This window comes from Corella eumyota, chromosome 5, assembly GCF_963082875.1.
Source record: "Corella eumyota chromosome 5, kaCorEumy4.1, whole genome shotgun sequence".
In the NCBI taxonomy this organism is placed as follows: Eukaryota; Metazoa; Chordata; class Ascidiacea; order Phlebobranchia; family Corellidae; genus Corella; species Corella eumyota.
This window is the reverse complement of record NC_137494.1, coordinates 14,496,683-14,522,467: the sequence shown is the minus strand read 5'-3', so window position 1 is coordinate 14,522,467 and position 25,785 is coordinate 14,496,683. Positions and strand designations below refer to the sequence as shown.

At 28.7% G+C, this 25,785-nt stretch overlaps 3 protein-coding genes across 5 annotated transcripts; 2 read left to right on the top strand and 1 right to left on the bottom strand.

The window, feature by feature from the left end:
- Positions 1 to 388: 388 nt before the first annotated feature.
- On the top strand, positions 389 to 7,349 carry LOC145753262 (RILP-like protein 1). 2 transcript variants are annotated; one of them, XM_082569669.1, is made up of 11 exons: positions 389 to 533; positions 1,013 to 1,136; positions 1,467 to 1,630; positions 1,952 to 2,068; positions 2,716 to 2,859; positions 3,487 to 3,644; positions 4,241 to 4,319; positions 4,587 to 4,747; positions 5,160 to 5,180; positions 5,969 to 6,070; positions 6,656 to 7,349. In XM_082569669.1, exons 1-11 carry the CDS (start codon positions 456 to 458, stop codon positions 6,900 to 6,902), a joined length of 1,395 nt encoding a protein of 464 aa, XP_082425795.1. In that variant the 5' UTR covers positions 389 to 455; the 3' UTR covers positions 6,903 to 7,349. The 2 variants fall into 2 exon arrangements, with proteins under 2 accessions (XP_082425795.1, XP_082425796.1); XM_082569670.1 differs by lacking the exon at positions 5,160 to 5,180.
- A 1,688-nt stretch (positions 7,350 to 9,037) lies between these two features.
- Positions 9,038 to 23,788, top strand: LOC145753261 (unconventional myosin-Ic-like). 2 transcript variants are annotated; one of them, XM_082569668.1, is made up of 21 exons: positions 9,038 to 9,114; positions 12,744 to 12,896; positions 13,568 to 13,683; positions 14,133 to 14,331; positions 14,744 to 14,878; positions 15,584 to 15,709; positions 16,043 to 16,141; positions 16,243 to 16,356; positions 16,795 to 16,986; positions 17,739 to 17,912; positions 18,324 to 18,496; positions 18,863 to 19,066; positions 19,640 to 19,764; positions 19,972 to 20,089; positions 20,190 to 20,361; positions 20,987 to 21,319; positions 21,449 to 21,620; positions 21,981 to 22,178; positions 22,593 to 22,761; positions 23,138 to 23,237; positions 23,306 to 23,788. In XM_082569668.1, exons 2-21 carry the CDS (start codon positions 12,771 to 12,773, stop codon positions 23,321 to 23,323), a joined length of 3,063 nt encoding a protein of 1,020 aa, XP_082425794.1. In that variant the 5' UTR covers positions 9,038 to 9,114; positions 12,744 to 12,770; the 3' UTR covers positions 23,324 to 23,788. The 2 variants fall into 2 exon arrangements, with proteins under 2 accessions (XP_082425794.1, XP_082425793.1); XM_082569667.1 differs by having other exon boundaries at positions 9,054 to 9,114; positions 12,683 to 12,896.
- LOC145753263 (uncharacterized) lies at positions 23,617 to 25,573 on the bottom strand. Its single transcript, XM_082569671.1, has 5 exons — positions 25,466 to 25,573; positions 24,868 to 25,049; positions 24,385 to 24,433; positions 24,270 to 24,321; positions 23,617 to 24,165 (listed from the first exon to the last, which is right to left on the bottom strand). The coding sequence occupies exons 1-5, from the start codon at positions 25,529 to 25,531 to the stop codon at positions 24,083 to 24,085; spliced, it is 432 nt and encodes a 143-aa protein (XP_082425797.1). The 5' UTR covers positions 25,532 to 25,573; the 3' UTR covers positions 23,617 to 24,082.
- Positions 25,574 to 25,785: the final 212 nt, after the last annotated feature.

Here is a 25,785-nt window from a genome sequence, read left to right as displayed (position 1 = left end):
TCATTTTTAATAATTTTTAATAAAAATGAATATTTTTAAAAGTGTGTAATAACATTTATTTAATTACTGCTTAATTGAATAATAAAAATAAAAAAATATTAATAACTTGACCGCTTGAATTAGTTTTTACTTTTAAAACCTTTGAACTTCTTTTTTCTTTTTTTTCAAAAACAGCTGAGACAATAACATGGGGAACCCCCTTATCATGTGATTCGAAATATCCCCAGAAGACCTAAAAAAGAAAGAAAATAAATCAATAAAATGTAAACTATCGTTAAATGAAAACTCTTCAGTAGAAAGTATATAACAGGACGTTGTAAAGAATTTATTGTGTTTGTTTCTTTATTAAAATAACGCTCATTATTAAAATAACGCTCTTGCAGTTTTTTAACAGACAAAACGTGTTAAAATATTGTAAACAAATGTGTTATTTTATGATTAATAGTTAATTAACAATGGCAACTAAACTGCAGAAATCAGATTCCGAAAGTTTTTCGTCTTTGGAATTGTCAGAAAATGAAAACGAAATTGTGGTAAAAACATTTTTTTAATTTAGTTATTTTTCATTTGAAATTTGTGTTTTGTGGCTAAGGTCTTGGGTTTGAATCCCATTTAGAACATATTTTAACATGCAGGGCAGGTAATAATCTTCTGTATCACTCCATTAACTGAATTTTTAAAAGACAATATCATTGGTACCAACAAAATATACTGGATCAAATGTATATATATATTTAATTGTTATCAAATAAATTGCATGTGACGAATGCATTTTGAATGGGTAAGAGTAGGGTTTAGTCTATGCGATCATTTAATCTATGCAATTTATTTGATAAACATCCAATTCAATTCATGTGATCCAATATATTTTATAGGTACCCTAATACCGCTAGCTCCACTGGCAAAAGCAGTGCAACTCTAAAACTTCAAGCAAGAACATTACAATTTATTTTAAAAAGTTAGAAGTTTTCATGGTAAATTTAAATGAATTAATGGTAATGTTTTTATGTAGGATCCGTCAAACTATAATGCTGAAGTTTTCGACCAAATTCCTGATACCTTAAATGTTTTGGATGTCTATAACATTGCCTCTAGTGTTGGAAGGGAGTTTGAAAGATTAACGGATGCATTTGGAGGTAAATATAACATTTTAAAAGGTTTTGGGTTTTCATGTTATTAAAACCTGTTACTTTAAATACTAATGCTTGGCACAGGGAATTATTACTATTAAAAGTCTAATGACCAAGAGTTAGGGCAAATAGGGTAGTAGATTAAGTTAATTTACATGGTGAGGGCAAGCAAGGGTGATTTTAAAGTTAAAGTAATGGTCCTAATATAATTTATATGTTACTCCATAATTTTTCGGGTTACTCTATTAAAAATGTACCATAAAATCATTCGAAGTAATAACTAACCATTTTCTTTGCATCAATGTAATGTTTATTAAAACTGTGTTTTTGTCTTAGGTGCTGTTTTTACTGGTGTGATGCCAAAAATTATCAGGATCCTTGAAATGCTTGAAACATTAGTGAAGAAATCTGAAGAAGATAAATCTCAGATATCCGAACTTACTGATGATCTTAAAAGAATAAAACTGGAAAGCCAGTTAAGAGATAAAAAACAAAAAGAGGTAAGAATGGTGTTTTTATAATACTTTGTATTTCCTTTAAGTAAGAATTCCTTCTTTACAGATTAATTATAAAGTGATTTTTATTACTCTGACCAAGTCTCAAGTTCCTTTAATTTTAGTTATTAATGGTTTAATAGTATTATTAATATTGTCTGTTAATCAACCTGTTCATTGCTTTTTTGACAAAAATGTAAATGTGAATGATGCTGTATTTAAATGCTGTTAAACGTGGAAGCAGTGGGAATCGAACCCAGGTCTCAAAAGTCAATTAACCACCGAAATCAAGATATTGTAGCTTTTACTTTTTTTGTAAATTTCTAGGAGTTAGAAATGCTGGAAACTTCATGGAAAGAGGAAACTCAAGATTTACTTCAATCTGTCGCTCACTATGAGGAGGATAACAAGAAGTTAACCACGCTGCTCACTGAACAAATAGAGGCAAATAAATTATGATTAGTTTTATTTAAAACATTATTTATATAACAAAGCTTAGTGGCATGGTATATATGTATGTCCAATTTATAGCTTCACAAAATAAAAAAACTGCCATTTGTGGTGCTTGGGTAAATTATCGCCGGCGAATATTTATTGTAAATTCTGACCATATTATGATAATTAAATCCTGAACATAAACTGAGCTATTAACTAACCATGCTTCAATAGTTTTTAATTATTAAATAGTGTAAATGGCATATTAATACAAATAAAAAAGATAGTTTTTTTTTGTATATCTTTATCCTCGATGTGGAAAGGTCGAATGCGCAATCTAAACATAGAGTAACATTTGTTACCCCAATCCAGTCTCGAGTTGCCTGTGCCAGTTTGGGATATAATAGATTATAATTGCCCGATAATTATGCTGCTGATTAGGTGCTGCCTCAGCAGGAGTTTGTACCGTTTATAATGCCTTACTCAAGGCCGTTACAGCATGAGATCAGTGGGGATTGAACCCACGACCTTATGGTGTAGCAAGTGTTTTTAAAACTACACCACGCTGCCGGTGTAGTTAAATTTAATCTTTCAATTTTTTTTTTAATTTTTACAACTTTGATTTTATTATTCTAATAAGGTGTTTAAATTTTTAGGAGGAAAATGATAATGAAATTCAATTTGATTCTGATAAAACGACCCCCTCTATCTTAAAACTACAAGAAGTAATAAGAAAACAGAGGGGAGAATTAAAGACTAAAGATCACACAATTGATGAACATATCAACGATGTTTATGCAGTAAATATTCAGATTTATCATTTTTAAGATAATTATAGAGTAACACTTGTTACCTCAACCCAGTCTTGAGTTATCTTAAAAAGTTTCGTATATTTTTGACCTGGTGATATTATCTGTATATAAATCTGCTGATTGTTAGTTTATTTAAAATTTAAAACGATTTTTTTGGTAGGATGTTTTTAGTTAAAACTACAAATAACAAGTTACATATTTTTGAGTTAACTATAGAGTAAAATATACTGCCCAGTCTTTAGTTGTACCAGTTTGTTAAATATTGCTTTGGTGATTTTGTCTATAATTTTTTTTTTGTATATATCTTTATCCTTGATGTGGGAAAGTCGAATGCATGACTTAAACATAGAGTAACATCAGTTACTCCGACCCAGTCTCGAGTTGCCTGTGGCAGTTTGGGATATTATAGACTATAATTGGCTGATAATTATGCTGCTGATTAAGTGCTGGCTCAGCAGGAGTTTGTACCCTTTAAAGCGCTTTACTTAAGGGTGCTACAGCATGAGATCAGTGGGGATTGAACCCACAACCTTATGTGTGGTGTAGCAAGTGTTTTTACCACGACACCACAATGCCGGTTCTATATTCAAACTTATATTAATTTATATTTTTTAGTTGGAATCACAAATCCAGAGAATTAGTAAATTAAATGTTGAGATGAGACAGAAAATCAACATATTGGAACATCAAGGTAAACTATTGATTGAGGAAAAAAATGAAATACAAATTAAACTAAACGAGAAAGGGAAATCTATAGCTGAATTACAAATGAGGTAAATGTAAAAATAAAGCTTAAACAGTTGTTAAATTTATGGTTTAAAAGCATTTTAATTTGTATAGAAATAACCTAACAAATTAAAACTTATATATTTTATTATTTTATGTTTACTTATGTCGTAAACATCATAAAAATAAAACTAAACTGTACTTGAACTTGCAAAAAATGTAGAAATATTACTTAAAACTGGTATCAAGTAAAGCTCTTAAGTTGTATGTTTTTTTGCAATATATTAAACCTGAAACGGATAAATATGTTATAAATGAACCGGCAGCGTGGTGTAGTGGTAAGAACACTTGCTACACACACATGATGTCATGGGTATAATCCCCACTGATCTCATGCTGTAGCGCCCTTGAGTAAGGCGCTATAAACGGTATAAACTCCTGCTGAGCCAGCACTTAATCAGCAGCTTGATTATTGGGCAATTATAACCTATAATATCCCAAACTGCCACAGGCAACTCGAGACTAGATCAGAATAACTGATGTTACTCTATGTTTAAGCCGTGCATTCGACTTTCCCACATCGAGGATAAAGATATATACAAAAAGAAAAATATATTTAATGTCTTGACCAACTTTCTTTTAGCTCAAGTAAACCAAGTTCCCCAACAAAATTAAACCCAGCAGAACCAACAACTTCTAACCACAATGAGAAGGAAGAATCGGTAAGCTTTTTGTTTAACAAAGTGTTATAAAAGTTATTAAATTTATGGTTTGAATCCTACTGCTTCTAAATCATAGCATATTTAATAAGATGCTAATAATATATACTTCTGTTGAGTCTAAATAATAATTTACTGGTTAAAAAACAGACTTTATTAACTTTGTAACCAGTTTAACTATATATCAAACAGGAAAAGGCAACAACATGATATATAGCTCTATATTTATCCTATAAAGTCAACCTTTAAAAAAAATAATATTAAATTTAGGTCACATTAGATCCATTGTTAGCTAACAAATTAGTAATAGACCTAAGTGATCCAAATAGACCTAGATACACTCTATCTGAACTCCAAGAAGTTTTAACTGATCGAAACCAACTTAAAGCTCGTTGTTTCCTACTTGAAGATGAACTTTTGTATCATAGAGGGTAAGGAAATGGGATATTCATTAATCCATTTTTACATTAGTTTATCCCCAATGTGAGAAGGTCAACTTTATTGCCTAAACATAGAGTAATATCAGTTACCCTGACCCAGTTTTAAGTTGCCTTGGGCAGTTGAGGATATTATTATTATTTATAATTGCCTGTTAATTAGATTGCTGATAAGGTGTTTGTTCAGCAAGAGTTTGGTATGTTTAAGCACCTTGCTTTGGAACCTTACTAATTAAAATAGTCAAAAATAAACCCAACTAGTTTAACTTTGTGATTATTCAATTTTAAATATTTTTATAAGGCAATCAATGGACTATATAAAACATTATAAATTAAATTAAAGTTAGTCAAATAATTTCACATTTTTCTTTATTCTTAATTTAATTTTTATTTGCATGATAACCAGACTAGCCAAGAAATATGGATTGTAAGTAATGGTTACGTGTGAGTGTAATTAACAAGCAATTAAAATAACAATTCATGTGTAGTTGGTAGAAAAGTAGCAGAAAATTGTGTTTAATAGAATTAGCAAAACAACAAAGCTTATAGTATAGTTATGCTAAAAATTTATTTAAATAATCAAAAAATAATTAAATTCTTAATACATGAAATGATTGTTCAAATTGCTAATAATTGATGTTTGTTGTCAAGTTTCAGTTATAAAAATTATTAAATTGATCTATTGAAACTATAATTAAACAAAATTGATTTATCTGATGACAACTTAATTCCCAAATGTATTAATGTACTAACTTCAACTTTCATGTGCCTTAATTAACTTATCTTTTAACATGCTTCTTTTCTAATAAATAACATGCATCAAATGCTTCTGCATGTAATGAAATCAGTTGTTTAGCAATAATTTAATGTTGATATACTTGCAATTGTGGATATAATTTTAACAAATTGTTGTAAATTTTTTTGTAGAAATACTAACCACTAACCAAATTTTTAGATGTGTAATCTTTTTTAAAGAACTTCCAAATAATATTTATTACATTTTTAATTTGTAAACTAATTAGAGGTGACCTAATCAAATTTAAGTAATAATTTTATGTAATTTAAAATAAATAGCTTGTCGCAATTTTTCTAGTTGACCAAGTATTTTTTATATATCTTCATTAGCTTAATGTCTACTGCTGGTAATCTAAAAATAAAAATTTACTTAAATAAGTTAATTTTTTTTATATTAAACTTGTTTTTTTGTTTTAACAGTGAAGAAACTTGGGTGGAAATTGATGGTTGTGAAGTGAAAAGTATTCAACAAGTTCCCGAGAAAAAGAAAGTAGAACCAACTGGAAGTGGAATTCATAGATTGTAAGTTTTTATTTGTTTGATTACATTACCTGAAACTCTTTTTATGAGTTCACGGTTTTATTTATCAGTATGTCTAAATATAGAGCAACTTTTATCACATAGCTATGGAGTGTTATTGACTTAGTGATATTATCTGTTTATAAAATTGCCAATTGATTTAGATGTTAGAAATTACAGCACATTAAATTAAACTGAGAAACTTAGCTTTAATAAAATGTAACTTTTTTTTGGAATATTCATTTATCCTCGATGTGAGAAGGTCGAATGCGCGACGTAAACATAGAGTAACATTAGTTATCCCGACCCAAATTATATAGATTATAATTGCCCGATTATTATGCTGCTGATGAAGTGTTGGCTCAGCAGGAGTTCAAACCGTTTATAGCACCTTACTCTAGGGCGCTACAGCATGAAAACAGTGGGGATTGAACCCACAACCTCATAGTGGTGTAGCAAGTGTTCCTACCACTACACCACACTAATCTTTTATTACTAAAACACTATAAAAGCATGTTTATTTATCATTTTTAAAAGCTTGTTTATTGGTAAATTTATAAATTTAAATACTTCATGTTTTTTTTACAGTTTTTCTTTCTTAACTGGTGATTCATGGTCTAAACAAGAAACCACAGAAACTAGCAACAAAATAACTCCAACAGAACCTGTGAAAACACATGAAGTAGTTGACATGGAAAGAAATGAATTAGTTAGTCCAACAGATGTTAATGAACTACTTATAACTGATATTAATAAAAGTAGAGAAGATGAAACAACTGAATCTTGTATTGATCTGAATTCAAATCAAGTCGAAATTTTAGAGCTTTCACCTTGAAAATTTTAAATTTTTTAACCATAAATATTATTTTTGTTGAATTATTTTTGTATTAACATATTATTCAATGTTTTAAATTGTTTAACAAAAAAACTTGATGATCTCATCTTACCATACCAAAAATCATTTGCTTTTTAGTTTCATATTTAATATGTTTATGTTATTGTGTTATTTGTAACTTAGATATATACTTAGTTTGAAAATTTATAATATAGAGATTATAAAGTGTTCCAATTGTATATAATTTAATATTATGTAAGAAGTAGTTTTGTTAAATGAAGAAATTTATATTTTTTGAGGTATTTTATATATTAGGATGCTTTACAGTTTAAACATAGATTTGCGAACACATTTTTTAAGTTGATTTGTCTTTTACAACAAAAATTTAAAATTTCACAAAACTTTATTGTACTATTTTTGTTTAATATCAATATTGTTAAAATTAACTAGATGAATCTATTGTACTTTTAAATACTGTAGTAATGAATTACGTGTATTTGTTTTAAAAAATGTGTTTAAAATAATACTTGTCGATAATATTATTAGTAACAAAAATTTAAAATGTTTTTAGTTTTGTATTTTTTTTAATTGTCATCAAATAATACCAAAAATGTATTTTTTCTAATTTTTTTTTGTTATTGTAGCACAACTGTTTATTATTATGTATAGAAATTATATTTAATATAAAAATTAATCAACCTAACACCATTTATTTTTATACTTTACTTTAAACCCAGAAATTAATTTTAAAATAAAAAATCAAATTTTAACACATTGTCTATTGTTTAGAATCAGTTCAAAAATTTTTTAAGCAATTACTTTTTGTAATATTTAACACTAGTTAATATTTAATGCCCGTTCAAGTTAACGGTATTATAGTTTTTAAACCATTATCGCTGTATTGTTATTGATTTTTAATTGTAAAAAAGTGGTCATGCATTATTAAAGTTTTAATATATACAAGGTTTAGGTCAACTTTGCTCTGTAGAGGGATTTGTATTTACAATATAGCATAGGTTTCAGGTTTAATTTCAAATTTCAAAAAGTGATTTTTTCAAATATGGGATCCGGTAATTCTACAGGTAGGCTAAAAAAGTTTAATTTATTTACAGAAATTTTTTATTTTAAAGATTTCAATATTTTTTAATTAAGCAAAAACTATAGAATTATATGAATATACAAGTATATTATTTTAGCTATTATGTTTTTGAATATGTAGGCCCAAAGCGTTTATAGAAAACTTACATTTTATTTTTTAGTTCAACCTAATAATGAAGAACCGGACTTGCAAGCTTTTACTAAACCAGCCGATGTAGATAACGATATAAAAACTTATGACGATGTCTCAGTTCAGGATTTAAACGACAATGTATTCGATGAGGATATAATAGACCCGTTTAAGAATAAAAAATCTATTCCAGAAATAATTGTACAAAACGATTCAGGAAATAGCGAACAACAAGATACAGAAAATGGTAATCATCAAATTTTTATTAGGTTTTAGTTTTATTTATTTTAAGTTTAGTATTTAAGCGATAAAAAGCTAGTTTTAACATCTTTTTTTCCCTAGATGAATATGAACATTCAAAAATTCGTGAAAAAAATGAAGAAAACAACAACCGCCAGGTTATGCAAGAGAGCCACGAGAAAACGCCTTTGCATGCGTACAAAATATTCAAAACTGATAACTCAAATGCCTACATCAGTCCTTTTAAGGTAGTATTATGCATTTACATATACAAAATAAATATTAACAGTAGAATAGTATTTAGTTTAAAATAGTTTTATTTTAAATATAAATTTTTATGTAAAATTTTATGGTTCAGCTAGTTTTATGTAAACAAACTTTACCGCGTGTCATCTGCTAATTAAAAAATGTTTAATTATCAGTTTTTTCATTAATTTAACGTAAATTTAAGTTATTTTTACGTACCTAACTAGTTAATGTGTAAAATTTTACAAGCAGAAGTATTAGAATAGCTCAATAATTGGTAGTTTAACATATGACTATTATATATTAATTAAAACAATATTAATTAGCAAAATTTTTGATTTTAGATTATACGGTTTTGTAAAAAAATAGTTTTTGTTTTTAATGATTAAATTTAGACTGAATTTTCTATAAAAATTTACTAGATAGTTTTGTAATATTGGTGTTTTGCATTAGTTTAATTAAAAATTTAAATTTAAACAACTGAATAATAACTTTAAAGTAAGTATTTAAACTAACTTTAAATTTAAATAATAATTTAGAATTTTAGTGTTTGTAAAACATTTACTAATTTGTAAAAAAAACTCTAAATTTATATATTTGTTTAAAATTTTAACCCTTTTTTTATCATAATTTAATCATCTATCGGTATACACCTAAAGTAAATATTAGGAGTTATAAAATTGAAATTTAAGCTTAATAACTAATGTGTAACTATCAGCTTTAAGGTAATGATTAATAGTTTTTTACGTGCAAATATGCCTCAAGTTACTGGTAGGTATATCCCACAGTAATGTACACATTAGTATAAGGGCTGTGTAGAGGTATGTGTATTTTTGAGGCGTGGTTTTAGGTTTTATTATTTTTGGAGGGTATATATAGTCAAGTTTTTTCAAATAAATTGCAAGTTGTTAAGGTAACTGTATCATATAATTAGGTATAGAATTACAAATGCAAAATACTTGCAAATTTCTGTAATTTTAGTAAATTATCTATTTTAAAACTAGTTATTTTTAAAGCAATTTTAAGAAGAATTTTAAATTGCAATTAGCAAGTTGTTGATGAATTGGTTTATTTAGTTTAGTCCCTAAAACAAATACTTATAAAGTCAAGTAGACAAATTTCAAATTGGCGAAGCCACATAACAGTCATTACCCCTGAGATTTAATCCCTGGGGGTGAATACAAAGGTTAAGTTGAACTGGTTTTTAATTGTGTGTCTTTTATTTTAATAATAAAAAGAACTTGAAATTTTACCATCCCAATTAAAAACCTTTGAACTTTTAATTTTGTATAAATTAATGTTAAAATTGTTTTTAAATTTATGGTTTTTAGTTTTATATATATAGGTTTTTGTTTTGTATTTATTATGTTGTTTTTTAACGTAAAATTTCACATTTTTGTTTTGTTATGGTAGTTGATGGAATTTAACACAAAAATAACATCGTTTTGTAGTTGCATTTATAACATATTATGGGCTTTTTTTAATTGTTAGTTGTGCTTTTGTTTTTTAATGTTAAAATTTAACGTTTTTTGTTTATAGTAGTTAAAAACTAAACTCAAAAATAACATAGTTTTGTAGTTGTATTTATAACATATTGTAAGCCTTTATTTAATTTTGAATTGTGTTATTGTATAATTAAATATTAGATTTTAGGTATTTAAATTTAACCAGTAGTTTGACATACTTGTGTATATAATTTTCCCTAATTATTATCATTACTCCATAAACATTCATTTTCAATGGTGCTTCATTAACTCTCAAGTATTTCAAGTATTTAGTTTGGTGAGATTAACATTTTTGTAAGCTATAAACTACTACTAATTTGTTAGGCTGTCTAGTGGTAACTTACTAACTTTATTGTAAAAAAATAGTGTTGAAATTTTAGAGAAAATGGCAGATAAAACAGAAAATGCTGGTATCAAGGTAAATTAAAAATGGCATAATTGTCAAAATCAGAAATTTAATAATTGTATTTTTTAATTAAGCACTAAAATTAATAACTTGATCAATTAAAGCTATTGTTAACAAAGACACACAAAAATTTGTTCAATTTAAGCATGATGTAATTAGGTTGTTAAAATTAAATGAAATATTATATGCTACAGAACACTTTAAAACAACTTTTGCACCACCTTTTATGGTTCTCGTTTATCAAGTTTACGCTAGCGGCAAAACACGCGAGTAAACCACAAATTTTTAGCGTTTTTAATAAAGTTTTTTACACACCGTTGGCTATTACAATTTAAACAATATTTAATAAACACAAAATTTATATCATGGACCTAAAACCTGCCATATTTTTAATATACTATATTAACGTAAGTACATCAATTTAAAAATTGCGTTTTTTTAACAAACTTTTTCGTGTAGTAATTGTTACTTTAATTATTTCCTTAATTTGGCAATTAAACGAATATTACAAGCTAGTATTACGTTGGCAAATGCAAAATAAACAAGATTTTGCCTCGATTATAAAAGCGCTTTATTCTGTATATATTAAACCAACATAAAGGCACTGTAGCTGTTTATACTTAGCAATTCGAAATTGCTTTTTGAATAGACATTTTGGATTTTAAAGTGTTTTGTATAGGCTATAGAATAGATGGTTATTTGTATCCAAAATTTGCGTATACAAAGGCAAAAACTAGTAGGTAATATTGCGTTTATAAATACTAGTATAGAGTAGTTATTGAACTAGTGAATATAGAAGTAAAGTTATCGGTTTCATAACCGCATATGGTATTTTGTTGGCACATTTTTTCGCTATAAATATGACGTCATTTCGTTACGTAGTAACAGCTTTTATGCTAATTATAAATATTTTCTATAAAATAAAATATATTTTGGTAAAATTTTTAGTAGAAAAAACAATTTTAAATATATACAGAAATGTTAATGTTAGCGTTTTTGGAAAGATGTAGAAATTTTATTAAATGTATATAATAACAGTAAACACACATAGGTTAACTGTATTTATTTGCAATTGAATTTAAAAGGCAGACTGTCATATTTAAAAAAACATATTTTGAAGATCAGGAAACTATCAATACTCTGACGTAATTTGTTTAATTCTTACCTCATGATGTTATATGTGACGTAGTAAGCATTTTTCCCTTCACTGCTGTTTATTATAACTGCTGTAATAAAGTGTTAGGTTATTTACGTTTTTAGGTGATATTTATAGCGCTGTAAAAGCAGCTAATTTAGCATATTAACATCTGTCTTTATGGCTTTGAAGTACTTATCACTTAGATACGATTTTTTTTGTTTTTAGACCAGTTTTTTTAAACGAATTTTGAAAGAATTTAGTTAGTTACGGGTATTAAATTTGCGTTGCGTTTTTTTTGCCAAAATGGAGCATTTTTTCTAATTTAAATTAGTGTTTTTAGCAGTAATTCATTAACGTTATGCTTTATAGAAAGACAGTTTATTAGCTTTAGATTGGCGTATGTTTTAAACTTATAAATATTGGGAAATTTTTTGTTTTGTTTGTAATATTTTTTCCGTTGGTAATATTGATAATCTATCAAATCATAAAAAAACGTTTTTAAAACTCACAAAATTAAACATTTTAATTTTATATCATAAATTTAAGTTTTATTTGTTATGTTTACAATAATGTCATAGCTAATTTAAATTCATAATTAGCAGAATTGATTTTGTAATACTTATTGTTAGTAATATCATGCAGTTGTTTCTATATAAGGGCACATACAATTTTGATATAAACGTATTTGGCATTGCAATATAATGACGTTATTTTGCCATAATTGTATAATTTTTTTATATGCCAGTGTCTTAATTTTAAGCTTATATACTCAGAAAAAAATAGATTAAAATGTTTGTTAATAAGGGAATTATTAAATTGGCTAAGTTCAGTTAAATTATATATTTAAATATTTTATATTAAATATTTTTTCTAATTTTAATTTTAAAAATAAATTGTTTAATATTTTGCATGTAATATTTTGGTCTAAATAAAATTGTATGATTAATTTTTAATTGAATAATTAATGTAATTATATTAATTAAAACATTCCTAATTAGAGCACTTTATTTATTTTAGGCTAAATTTTTAACGAAAAAAACATTTTTGCGACAAATTTTTAAATTTTAAAAATTCTCAGCGTGGGGAAAGATATTCGGTTTCCACAATGGAGGGAGCTCTGAATGCTCGAGATCGGGTTGGAGTTCAAGACTTCGTGTTATTAGAGGACTTTAAAAGCGAAAATGCTTTCATTAATAACTTGAAGAAAAGATTCAAGGAAAAACTGATTTATGTAAGTTTTAAAATGTTCTCTTTTTTAAGACTTAAGGCCTTTGGTTCAATTCCCACTGCTGGCATGTATAAATTTTTATAAATTTAAAATTATTGTTGGCAAAGTCCCAAAGAGTCCAGGTTTGATTCCCACTGCTAGCCTTAAGTGAGGCAACATGTTTTTTTATTTGCAAAACCAAAATCTTTTTTTGCAAAAATAATTAAAAAAAAAAAAAATTTTTTATTTGCAAAACTCAAATCCATTCTGTAGGTCAATAAACACACAACTTAGTTCGTTATCCTATGATGACGTTGTTAAATCGGCCTTTCCACATCAAGGATAAATCCATAAATGTTCCAAATATGATTTTTAAAGAAAATAAGTTAATGTAAATAGTTAAAATACGTAAAACATAGGCGAGTTATTTACTAAACAAACAATTCAGGAATTTGGTATTGCCTATAAAACTGCCAAAAAATGAAATGTAGTATAAACTAACTTATTTATTAGACTATTGTGGCTTTAGCTACTACATTATTATACCTATATCAAAAAAATAAAAACTTATTCACAAAATTAAAAAAATTGCTAGAAAAAAAACAAAAAAAATAAAACTACCTTGCTTGGGATTCGAACTCAAGTCTTGAGATCACAAAACTTAAATTTTATGTGATTATGTTTTTACTTTGCAGACTTATATTGGCTCAGTGTTGGTATCCGTTAACCCTTACCAACAATTAAAGTTTTATTCCGAGTATCACATGGAAAAATATCAGGGGGTCAACTTTTATGAAATGCCACCGCACGTGTATGTTTTATTTAAAGAAATTTAAATTAATTAAAAAAAACATTTCTAAAATTTTTTTATGTTGACTGGCATTGTGGTGTAGTGGTAAGAACACTTGCTACACTACATGAGGTCCTGGGTTTGATCCTCACTGTTCATATGCTGTAGCGCCCCCTGAGTAAGGCTATAAACGGGGCGAACTTCTGCTGAGCAAGCACTTAATCAGCAGCATAATTATTGGTCAATTATATTCTATAATATTCCAAACTGCCAACTCGAGACTGGGCTGATGTTACTCGATGTTTAGGTTGCGCATTCGACTTTCCCACATCGGAGATAAATTTATACAAAAAAAAAAAATTTAGTATATTTTTTAAATCTTTTGAGTTTTTTTATTTGTTAAATTTTTTCTTTATTTTTTTATATTGTTTAAATTTTTTTTTATATTTTTTAATTTTCTTGATTTCTAGTTTTGCACTTGCTGACAACTCTTACCGTGCCATGCGTAACGAATCATGTGACCAATGCATCCTTATATCAGGAGAAAGTGGATCGGGCAAAACCGAAGCTTCAAAATATATCTTACAATATTTAAGTGTTTGTAGCACCTCCAGTGATAAAGTCCAGGGCATCAAAGATCAACTTTTGCAATCGAACCCAGTGTTAGAGGTATTGTGTTTAATTTTTTTTTGTATATATCTTTATCCTCAATGTGGGAAAGTCGAATGAGCAACCTAAACATAGAGTAACACCAGTTACTCCGACCCAGTCTCGAGTTGTCTGTGGCAGTTTGGGATATTATAGATTATAATTGCCGGGTAATTATGTTGCTGATTAAGTGCTGGCTTAGCAGGAGATCGTACCGTTTATAGTACCTTACTCAAGGGCGCTACAGCATGAGATCAGTGGGGATTGAACCCACGACCTCATGGTGGTGTAGCAAGTGTTCTTACCACTACATTTTTTTGTCGCAATATTATAATTTTTAATGTGTACTAAATACCATTTTTAATTCAATATTGAATGCATGTTAAAAAAATTAATTTTAAAAATTTTATTTTTTTTTGTGTTAAATTTTTAGGCTTTTGGAAATGCAAAAACACATAGGAATGACAATTCGTCACGCTTTGGTAAATACATGGACATCCAATTTGATTACAAGGGCGCCCCCGTTGGCGGAAATATTTTGAATTATTTGCTCGAGAAATCAAGAGTGGTAAAATATTTTTTATTTGTAAAAACTTCACAGCCTAATTTCAAAATATATTTTTTTTGTATATATCTTTATCCTCGATGTGGAAAAGTCGAATGCGCGACTTAAACATAGAGTAACATCAGTTACTCCGACCCAGTTTCAAGTTGCCTGTAGCAGTTTGCGAAATTATAGATTATAATTGCCCGATAATTATACTGCTGATTAAGTGCTGGCTCAGCAGGAGTTCATACCGTTTATAACGCCTTACTCAAGGGCGCTACAGCATGAAAGCAGTGGGGATTGAACCCACGACCTCATGGAGGTGTAGCAAGTGTTCTTATCACTACACCATGCTGCCAGGGTTTTTAATACACTAACCTAGTCTAAAGTTGTTCGTTTAAAAATGGCAGTTTTATATATTTGGTGGGCTTGTAAATTGTACATATATATATTGACTACAAGTCTCATTATTTATAGATTATGTGTTTACAAGCTTTTATTGTTGTGCTTCATAACATTTTAAATAATTCATAATTTTAATTTATGTGTTTGGAATTCCTGAAAGTTTTGCCAAACCCAACTTAGTAAACATTAAATATCTCTATGGTGGCAGTAAACTTTAAGTAGGTTAAGAATATGTTTTTTTACTTTATTTTTTTATTTGTTTAAAAAGTTAAAATAAATATTGATTTTTTGGCAACTAAATTTTATTAATTTGATCTCTAGGTCCACCAAGCAGCAGGTGAAAGAAATTTCCACATTTTTTACCAACTGCTAGAGGGCGCTGATGATGATATGATTAGAAGATTCTGTCTGGAGAAATCACCAGATAAATATTATTATACTTCTCAGGTAAGTTTTACAATAATAATTTTAATTAATGTTTTTATATTTAAATATTATTGATGTGAAAGGTCAACTTCATGACCTTACATAGAGTCGATTAGTTACCCCGACTCAGTCCCAAGTTACCTTAGGCTGTTTGGGATATAATAGATTATAATTGCCCGATAATTACGCTGCTGATTAAGTGTTGGCTCAGCAGGAGTTTATACCGTTTAAAGCGCCTTACTCAAGACCGCTACAGGATGAAAGCAGTGAAGATTGAACCCAGGACCTCATCTAGTAAAGCCAAGTAAAAATTAATAATTGTTTAATATATAACTTACTTTGTTTTCTTTGTAGGGTAAATGTGCTAAAGTTTCGTCAATAAACGACCGCAGAGATTTTAACGCAGTACAGAAGGCACTCAAAGTCCTAAACTTCACAACAAAAGATACAGAGGTAAAAAATTATTATTTTGTTAACAACAGCAAAAATTATCAAACAATTTTGCTTGGGATTTGCTAGTTAAGTTAAAGTTTGTCACTAAATTTTTTTTGTAGAATTTGTTTTCGATTGTCGCAAGTGTTCTTCATCTTGGCAACATCAATTTTGCGAAGAACGAGGATGGTAACTCAATTGTGGAGAAGGAACACGAAGTACAAACAATTGCAAACGTGAGTTACAACCCCTGTTTCGAAAAAAATGAAAAAAAAAAAAAAAAAAAAAATGTTTTTTTCTCGCATTAATATTTAATAACAATGATAAACAAAAAAGTTTTTTTCATTGTTCAACATAAATAATTTATAAACTTTGAAATTTAATTTAATTTTAATAAAAAACTAAAAACTAAATAACCATTTAATAAAATGGAAACAATTTAAAATACAAAAAACACTTTTAATATAAATCTTAAAAAAAATCTAAAAATGTAAAATTTAATTTCAACTGGCAGCGTGGTGTAGTGGTAAGAACTCTTGCTACACCACACATGAGTTCATGGGTTCAATCCCCACTGATCTCATGCTGTAGTTTAAGTCGCGCATTTGATTTTCCCACATCGAGGATAAAGATATATACATATATACAAAAAATAAAAAAAAAATTATTTTTAGCTTCTTGGTTGTGGGATGCAAGAATTATTGAAAGCTTTGACAAACCGAACAATTGAAGCAAACCGGGAGAAACTTCTAACTCCCCTGACAGTGGATCAAGCCATTTATGCAAGAGATGCGGTTTCCAAGGCGATATACGGAAGAATGTTTAATTGGTTGGTGGTCAAACTTAACTCATCACTAACTAACACTGTGAGTTGATTTTTAAATAAATTTGTTAAAATTTTATTCAAAATTTTAAAGTAATTTTTTTTGGTCAATGAAATAAGACCTTTGGTCTTTGATTTAAGGTTCGTTTGTGGGTTTGATTTCCTATAGTAATACTTAGGCTTAAGGTTCAACGTTTAATACCCACTGCTGGCATGTTTTAGCACCCATTAGTTAGCCCTTAAGTCCTAGGTTTGATTCTAACTGCTGGCTAGTTGCATCTTTTCTAAGTAAGACTTTAGGTTCTGAGTTAAATTTTCACTGCTGGTATGTTGTAGCATTTTTGGGTAAGATTTGAGGTCCAGGGTTTAAATCCAACCGCTGGCATGTTTTAGCATTTTGGCAAAAGTAATAAAGCCCTGAGTTTGATTCCCACTGCAGGCATGTTGTAGCATCCTTAGGTAAGACTTTGGGTTTAGGGTTTGATACCTACTGCTAGTCTGTTATATCATTTCTGATAAGACCTAAGGTTTAACTCCTACTGCTGGCATGTTGTAGCATCCTTGAGTAAGATCTAAAATTTTAGGTTTGATTCCCACTGCTGACATGTTGTAGCATCCTTGAGTAAGACCTAAGGTCCCGCGTTTAAATCCTGCTTCTGGCATAATATAGCATTTGTAATTAAGGCATGAGGTCCTTTGTTTAATTCCCACTGCCTGCATGATTTCGCTTAGTTACCAAAAATGTGTAAAGATATTAAAAACCACATTAACCTATTAATTGTTATTTCATTACAGGACTCCATGCGAAAGAATGTGATCGGTTTACTTGATATTTACGGCTTCGAGATATTTCGAACAAACAGTTTCGAGCAGTTTTGCATAAATTACTGCAACGAAAAGTTGCAACAACTTTTTATTGAACTAACTTTGAAGCAAGAACAAGAAGAATATAAAGCAGAAGGAATTGAGGTAAAAAAAAAATTAACATTTTAAATTTTTTTTTTTTAAAAGTGTATTTTATAAATGTGTTATAATTTTGAAATGCCTTTTTTTGTTTGTTTTTTCATTTTTTTGGAAATAAAAGTTGTATGTAAATATTATGGTCGTGGGTTTAATTCCCACTGATCTCATGCTGTAGCGCCCTTAAGTAAGGCGCTATAAATGGTAAAAACTCCTGCTGTGCCAGCACTTAATTAGCAGTATAATTATCGGGCAATTATAATCTATAATATTCCAAACTGCCACAGGCAACTCAAGACTGGGTCGGAGTAACTCATGTTACTCTTTGTTTAAGTCGCGCATTCGACTTTCCCACATCGAGGATAAAGATATATACAAAAAAAAAGCAAAATCCAAAACTTAAAAAATTAAATATTTCAGTGGGAACCTGTTGAGTATTTCAACAACAAAATAATCTGTGACTTGGTTGAGGAACGACATCGAGGCATCATCGATGTTTTAGATGAAGAGTGTTTGAGACCAGGGGAGACGAGCAACCAAACTTTTCTCAAGAAGTTGGAAGAAACTGTCGGTCAACATCCACGTTTTGTCACGTAAGTTGTTTTTTTTAAATTGAGTAACATCAGTTACTCCTACCCAGTCTCGAGTTGCCTGTGGCAGTTTGGGATATTATGTTTTTTTTTAAATTATAATTGCCCGATGATTATGCTGCTGATTAAGTGCTGGCTCAGCAGGAGTTCACACCGTTTATAGCACCTTACTCAAGGGCGCTACAGCATGAGATCAGTGGGGATTGAACCCACGACCTTATGTGGTGTAACAAGTGTTCTTTCTTACTACCACACCACTATAGCTTAGTAAAATGATGTTTCTGAATTTGGTTTTAGAGAATTTATTAAGTTACTTTAAATATTAAATATTTACAAGTTACTTTAAATATTGATTTTTACACAATATAGACATGCTCTCGGTGACTCGAAAGTTCGCAAAACCATCGGATACGAGGAATTCCGGCTTATACACTACGCTGGTGAGGTTACATATAACGTAGATGGATTCCTTGACAAGAACAACGACCTTTTATATCGGGATTTAAAAGAAGTAATGTCAAATTCCTCCAACGAGATCGTTAGCAGTGTGTTCCCTAAATCTGAACTAAACAGGTAAAATGGATTAAGCAAATAAAATCTAGTGTTAAAACTACTTACAGTTAGGAAAAATGGACTAAACATTTACGAAATATGGATCTCTTGTACTTTACGTTCTACAAAAAAACTTAGGACTTTATAGTTGTAAAGAAAATTAGCTAGGACTGTAAAGTACGAGAGAGAATTAGCAAGGACTGTAAAGTACAAAAGAGAATTAGCAAGGACTGTAAAGTACAAGAGAGAGAATTAGCAAGGACTGTAAAGTATGAGAGAGAATTAGCAAGGACCGTAATGCACAAAAGAGAATTAGCAAGGACTGTAAAGTATGAGAGAGAATTAGCTAGGACTGCAAAGTATAAACCATAAAGTACAAGTGACCCAAAAAAATTTAGCAAACTAAATATTGTGTAAAAAATTATTTTACCCGCACAATTTTAAAGTAGTTAATGTACTAGGCATCACTACAGAAGGTCCCAAGTTCGATTCCCATTGTTTTTATGCCATATAGTTTTTCAAAATAGAACTTCACCCTTTTTAACCCCTAAAAGCTTTTTAAAATAAAATATTTAATTTATATTTTTTTGGCAGGTTAAAGAGACCTGAAACTGTTGGAACCCAGTTTAGATCAAGTTTAAATAAACTGATGCAGATCCTTATGTCTAAAACTCCATCCTATGTTAGATGCATTAAACCTAATGATGCCAAGATGAAGGGTGAATACAAAAACCTATTTCAAATTAGTTTCATTTATTAATATCATTTTTGTTTGATTTTTATTTAACGAAAGTAAATTTTGAGCAACATTTCAATATGTGTTTTTAACGACGATTTTTTATTTAAAATTATTTTTTAATGTTTTTTTCTTAGAAAAAAGTTTTTTTTTTTTTAATTTTTTTTTTTTTAAATTTTTTTTTTCTTAGAGCGTTTTGATGACAATTTGGTTCGTCATCAAGTTAAATATCTTGGTTTAATGGAAAACTTGAGAGTAAGAAGGGCTGGGTTTGCTTACAGAAGACCTCATGACATTTTTCTGGCCAGGTAATTAATATAAAAACTTTAAAAAAAAATTTTAGTTTTTTATTCAGAATTTTTTTCCAAATTTTTTTTTTTAATTTTTTTTATTAAATTTTTTTTTTAGATACAAAAGTTTGTGCCCGAAAACATGGCCTCATTATGATGGCCCACCACGCGAGGGGGTTAGTGAGCTGTGTAAATATCTGGACTACGGAGAGAGGGATTATAGATTGGGGATCTCGAAGATTTTTATTCGATTTCCGAAAACGTTGTTTGCCACTGAGGACGCTTTTCAGGTTGGATTTTAAACTTTTGTTGTTAATATAAGTAAACTTTTAGCATACCACAGTTCTTAGGACATTAAGTGATACAATATACAGTTTTACCCTCTTAGATATGAATTTTAAACCAAAGTAATGATAAGTTACCAATATGACTAGGTCAAGAGATATAATATACAGTTCTAAAAAACACAATTTTAGATTGAGTTGGGGTAATGACAATCTAAAAAACATGACTTAGGACTGAGTAAGGGTTATGACATTTAAAAAAACACAAATTAAGACTGAGTAGGGATTGCGACAATCTAAAAAATACAACTTTTCGATTGAGTTGAGGTAATGACATTCTAAAAAACATGACTTAGAACTGAGTAGGTGTTATGACAATTTAAAAAACACAAATTAAGACTGAGTAGGGATTGCGACAATCTAAAAAATACAACTTTTGACTGAGTTGGGGTTATGACCATTTTTTTTGTAATTTAGGCTCTAAAGGTTTTTTTTTATTTTTTTTTGTTGGGGTTATGACAACTTACAAAACACAACTTAATACTAAGTTTAGGTTATGACAGTTAGTCTATGATTGGTCCTTAATTTGATTTTTACAAATTAGTTTCAAATATTTTTAAATTTAATTTAGATTCGCAAAGAAGAGTTAGCTACCCAGATTCAAGCAACATTTAAAGGATATCGCCAACGCAAATATTACCAGAAGATGCAGCGTGCCGTTACCCTACTAACATCCCATTGGCGTAAAGTGCTCGCGATAAGATTAAAAGAAAAACGAAAGCACGCAGCTGAGAATATCCGAAAGTTTATTCTCGGATTTATGACAAGGTTGAAGCCACGGTGCCCGGAAAATGCCCATTTTTTGGATTATGTCAGAATCTCTTATTTGGAACGGGCACGCAAGGAGTTACCGAAATCAGTGTTGGACAAATCTTGGCCAAGACCCCCGGCAGCTTTGGAAGAAGTTTGTTAATTTTAATTAATTTTGTTTAATCAATTTTTTTAATTTTTTTTTTGTATAATTTTTAAATATTTTTTTTTTCTAATTGTTATATTTTTATTTATTTCAATTTTTAAACTTAATTTTTTTCAGGCTGCCCATTTACTACAAGTATTAAACATGAAAAACATGATGTTAAAATATGTGAAAAAAATTAGTCCAGCGAAGAAAGCAGAAATGCAGGAAAAAGTTTTGGCAAGTGCTTTGTTTAAGGAAAAGAAGAAAGGATATGTTGATAGTATAACCAAACCCTTCCAACAAAAAGGTAAAAAAACTGGTTCTTAATTGTTTTAATGGCCTATAGCGTGGTGTAGTGGTAAGAACACTTGGTTTTAATATATGAGTTCGTGGGTTCGATCCCCACTGCTCTTATGCTGTAGCGCTCTTAATAAGGCGCTAAAAACGGTTTGAACTTCTGCTGAGCCAACACTTAATCGACAGCTTAATTATCGGGCAATTATAATCTATAATATCCCAAACTGCCAAGTCAACCCGAGACTGGGTCAGGGTAGCAAATGTTACTTTATGTTTAGGTGGAGTTGACCTTCCCACATTGAGGATAAAGATATTAAAAAAAATTATTAAATTTAATTAATTATTTTTTAATATTTGATTTTGTTTTTAGTTGAAGATTTAAAACCAAAAATGTTGCTCGTAATCGAAAATGGAGAGCGTGCTCTCTACTCCGCCCAAGTGACCAAATACGATCGCCATGGTTACCAAGCTCGACCTCGCACCCTAGTGGTGACAACCTCGGCAACTTATTTGTTCGACACCAAAGATGGAAAACTGAAACAGAAAATTTTGCACGATGATTTAAGAGGTAAAGTTATTTTAAATATTATTAATATTAAATTTCTTTGACAAATCTATATATAATGAGGCATAGTGGAAGATATATATATGTATGTTCGATTAATAGGCCTACAAAATAAATAAAACAGCTGTTTGTTGTGCAAGGGTGAATTATCACAGGCAAATATTAGTTGAGAGTTGCAACCATATTATGACAATTAAAATTTTTACTGTAGGGATAAATATAATTGACAATTATTAAAAATTGAAGTATATCATAGGAAAAAATTAAATAATCCTTTTTACAATATTCAGCCAAAAATTATATCCTAAATATGAATAGTTTTTGAAAAAATATATCTCCAAAAAATAATTTAACTTGAAAAAAAAAAAAAAAATTAAAAATTTAACTTAAAAAATTAATTCTTTTTTTTTATTTTAGGTGTATCAACAAGTAGTTTAGGAGACCATGTTCTAGTCCTTCATGCTCCATCTGAGAACAAGGAGAAAGGAGATGCCATCATTCAGAGCACTTTTGCTATTGAAACTATCACCAAGTTGGCAAGCATTGCAAACAAACAGAAAGATATTAAAGTGGTTGATAATAGCAGGTGAAATATTTTTGTATTTATCCTCGATGTGAGAAGGTCGACTTTACAAGCGGCTTTCCATTATTGTATTATAAAATTTTTTCTTTCTAGTCAGTTTTAAAATAACTTTGGTTTTGTTTTTTTTGTATTTTTGATGTGCGAAGGTTGACTTCATGATCTAAACATAGAGTAACATCAGTTCCCCGACCCAGTCTTGAGTTGCCTTTGGTAGTTTGGGATATTAATGATTATAAATACCCGATAATTTAAACTGCTGAATAAGTGTTGGCTAAGCAGGAGTTTATAATGTTTAAACTGCTGTGCTAATTAACCCAATAATTGTTTTTATTTTTTTTGTTACTTTCTGTAATATTTTTCTTTTTAATTTTTTTTAAAGTATTGTCCATGATATGTCTGGTGGAAAGCAAGGAAGAATTGATTTCATAACAGGGGAAGTACCTTCTGTGTCCAAGGCAAAGAATGGAAGTCTACTTGTGGTAAGAATTCAAATTTATTTAATTTAAAAAAGTTAAGAACAGTTTTAATTTAAAAATTTTATTTTTAGGTGGCAACTAACAGATGATAAATTAATTTAAAAATTGACTCTTGGCTGTTCTGGGTAAAAGAAATATTTTTAATGGGTCCTACTTATAAATTGCACTGTTAAATATATGAAGCGTTATTTAAGATGATTATACCTGTACAGCACTTAACTGCACAATATTATAATTTCATTAACACAAGACTATCATCAAAATTTGTCTTAATATACCCTAGAATAATTTAAACACCCATGACTAATATTTCTTTATTAATATTGATTAAAACAAATTAGTTTTTGTCTAATAGTTTTAGAATATGATCAAAAAAGCAGTATTGCAATTAAAGTTCACTAATTAAAATTTTGCTAATTCTTTAGCTAGCTAGCTTGTAAAAGCCAATCAGAATGTAATGTAGCATAATTATGCAATACCTTAGGTTTTTGGGCAACTTTTTGTACAGTTTTATATTATTTTGCATGAGCGTAATTATTAAAATTCTAACCTTTGTATTTTATGGTTGTTTTATTGTTTAAAAAAGTTAAAGACAGTCTATATACAATTATTTTTAATTTATATAAATGACGACAAAGATATTTAATACAACTTCAGTTTTAAAAAAACGTGCTTAAATTTTACAAAAAAATAACACAAAAAAATAATCGTTGCAGTTAGCATTTATCCAGGCAAACTATAACATGACAGCACTGGGGATTGGACTCAAAACTCTTGTAGTGTTTCCAAATGCAATAAACCATATAAGTGGGCTAATAAATGTCTTAAGGAAATGTAGTAATCTCTTTTTAAGAACTTTTAGTCTCTTTCATTTGTTCTTCTTTTAAAATAATCAATTCTTCATTTTTTTCTATTATTACATCTTCATTTTCTGTAAAACATTTTTTTTAAATATTTAACAAAAGTTAAAGTTATTTATAGGTAGTAAAAACATATAATCATTTTTAAAAATACTCGTCTCCCAAACTAACTTACTTGATATAGGTTCATTAGCTGTTGATTTTTCTCCATGAATATTAACATCATTCTTAAAATAAAAGTTTAAAATTTAAGAAAATAAATTAACATGAAAAGCTAAGTTTAATCTTACCTCAATTTCAATATTCTCAGTTTTTACTTGCTTGACTGTCACACGCTTTCTAAATTAAGTTATTTTTTATTTATTAGTTAACTTTTAGTTACATGTTAACACTAATTACTCTCACATTCAAACCAAAAATCCACCAACAGGTTTAAAATAATCAGACAGTATTATTAAGTCAATGATATACCGAACTCGTCAAAACATTTTAAAGCAACTCTATTAGTCTTTAAAGTTGACTTTTACCATCAAAAATATATTTAAATAATGAAGCTATCTTTAGACTAGGTTGTTGTAAAGTTAGATACCCTTTTTTTTGGTTTTTTGTACATTGATAAAAGTAAAAAATAAATACGATATACAATTAATATTACAACAATGCGACGGAAAAAAATGACAAAATCAATTTAATGATATTAGCTGTCGATTTTTTCACCCTATTAGTTTGTAAAGTTGGCCTTTCTATATCGAGGATAAATAAATAAAACTTACTTTTGTACTGGAATGTAGTCTAATTCACTGTCAGATGAAATTGTTGCATCAGAGTCGACGGGGGAGTTTAAAGTCACATGTTCATACTGCATTAGGTTGTCCAACAAGAAACTATTATCTTGGGAAACTTTTAATAAACTGGATTGTAATTTTTCCAACTCTGACATCAATGTTTCTTGCTCCTAAAAAAAGTTTTTTTAATTATCACTGATTTAGAAAGGAAGACTTTACAGCCTAAACATAGAGTAACATCAGTTACCCCAACCCAGTCTCGAGTTGCCTTTTGCAGTTTGGAATATTATTGAATATAATTGCCCGTTAATTAAGCTGCTAATTAGGTGTTGGCTTAGCAGAAGTTTATACCATTAATAGCACCTTACCTAAGGGCACTACAACATGAGACCACTAGGGGTCGATCCTAGTACCTTATGTAGTGAAACCAATTGTTCTGACCCCTTAATTATGTTTTTTATTATATTTAATCAGTTAGTTTATATAACTGTTAAAAATCAGATAATATATCTGTATAATATTGAAATGGTCACCTAACCAAGTCTGTGATATATTAAAACTTGTAAAATGGATTTGTTATACTTACGTAAACTAATATCTTCATTTTTCGTTTTAAACATTTGTATTTTTCGGAATAATTAACCGTAGACATAATTGTTTTGTTTTAATAAATAACGCCACGTGCTTTCAGAATGTAAACAAATGAATAAACGTTGTAACAAATTTAATGTACTATAGAAGTTTATTTTATTGTTAAACTCACGTATAAAATATATATTAGTTTTAGTAGTTCAAAAAAAAAATTTTCTTTTTAAAAATATTTGCTAATTAATAATTAACAATCAACAATTAAATAGATATTTTTATATTGTCGATTTATCTTTTTTTAGTATAAGCTTTTTTTTG

Bases quoted from the DNA above. Each gene is read 5' to 3' on its own strand.
- LOC145753263 (XM_082569671.1), bottom strand. From the start codon at position 25,531: ATGTCTACGGTTAATTATTCCGAAAAATACAAATGTTTAAAACGAAAA. The intron at 24,434-24,867 runs GTAAGTTTTATT...AACTTAATTTAG, and splicing joins GACTACATTCCAGTACAAAA to AAAGCGTGTGACAGTCAAGC. The intron at 24,322-24,384 runs GTAAGATTAAAC...TTTTATTTTAAG, and splicing joins CTGAGAATATTGAAATTGAG to AATGATGTTAATATTCATGG.
- LOC145753262 (XM_082569669.1), top strand. From the start codon at position 456: ATGGCAACTAAACTGCAGAAATCAGATTCCGAAAGTTTTTCGTCTTTG. The intron at 1,137-1,466 runs GTAAATATAACA...TTTTTGTCTTAG, and splicing joins ATTAACGGATGCATTTGGAG to GTGCTGTTTTTACTGGTGTG. The intron at 4,748-5,159 runs GTAAGGAAATGG...CATGATAACCAG, and splicing joins GAACTTTTGTATCATAGAGG to ACTAGCCAAGAAATATGGAT.
- LOC145753261 (XM_082569668.1), top strand. From the start codon at position 12,771: ATGGAGGGAGCTCTGAATGCTCGAGATCGGGTTGGAGTTCAAGACTTC. The intron at 16,987-17,738 runs GTGAGTTGATTT...ATTTCATTACAG, and splicing joins ACTCATCACTAACTAACACT to GACTCCATGCGAAAGAATGT. The intron at 22,179-22,592 runs GTAAAGTTATTT...TTTTTATTTTAG, and splicing joins TTTGCACGATGATTTAAGAG to GTGTATCAACAAGTAGTTTA.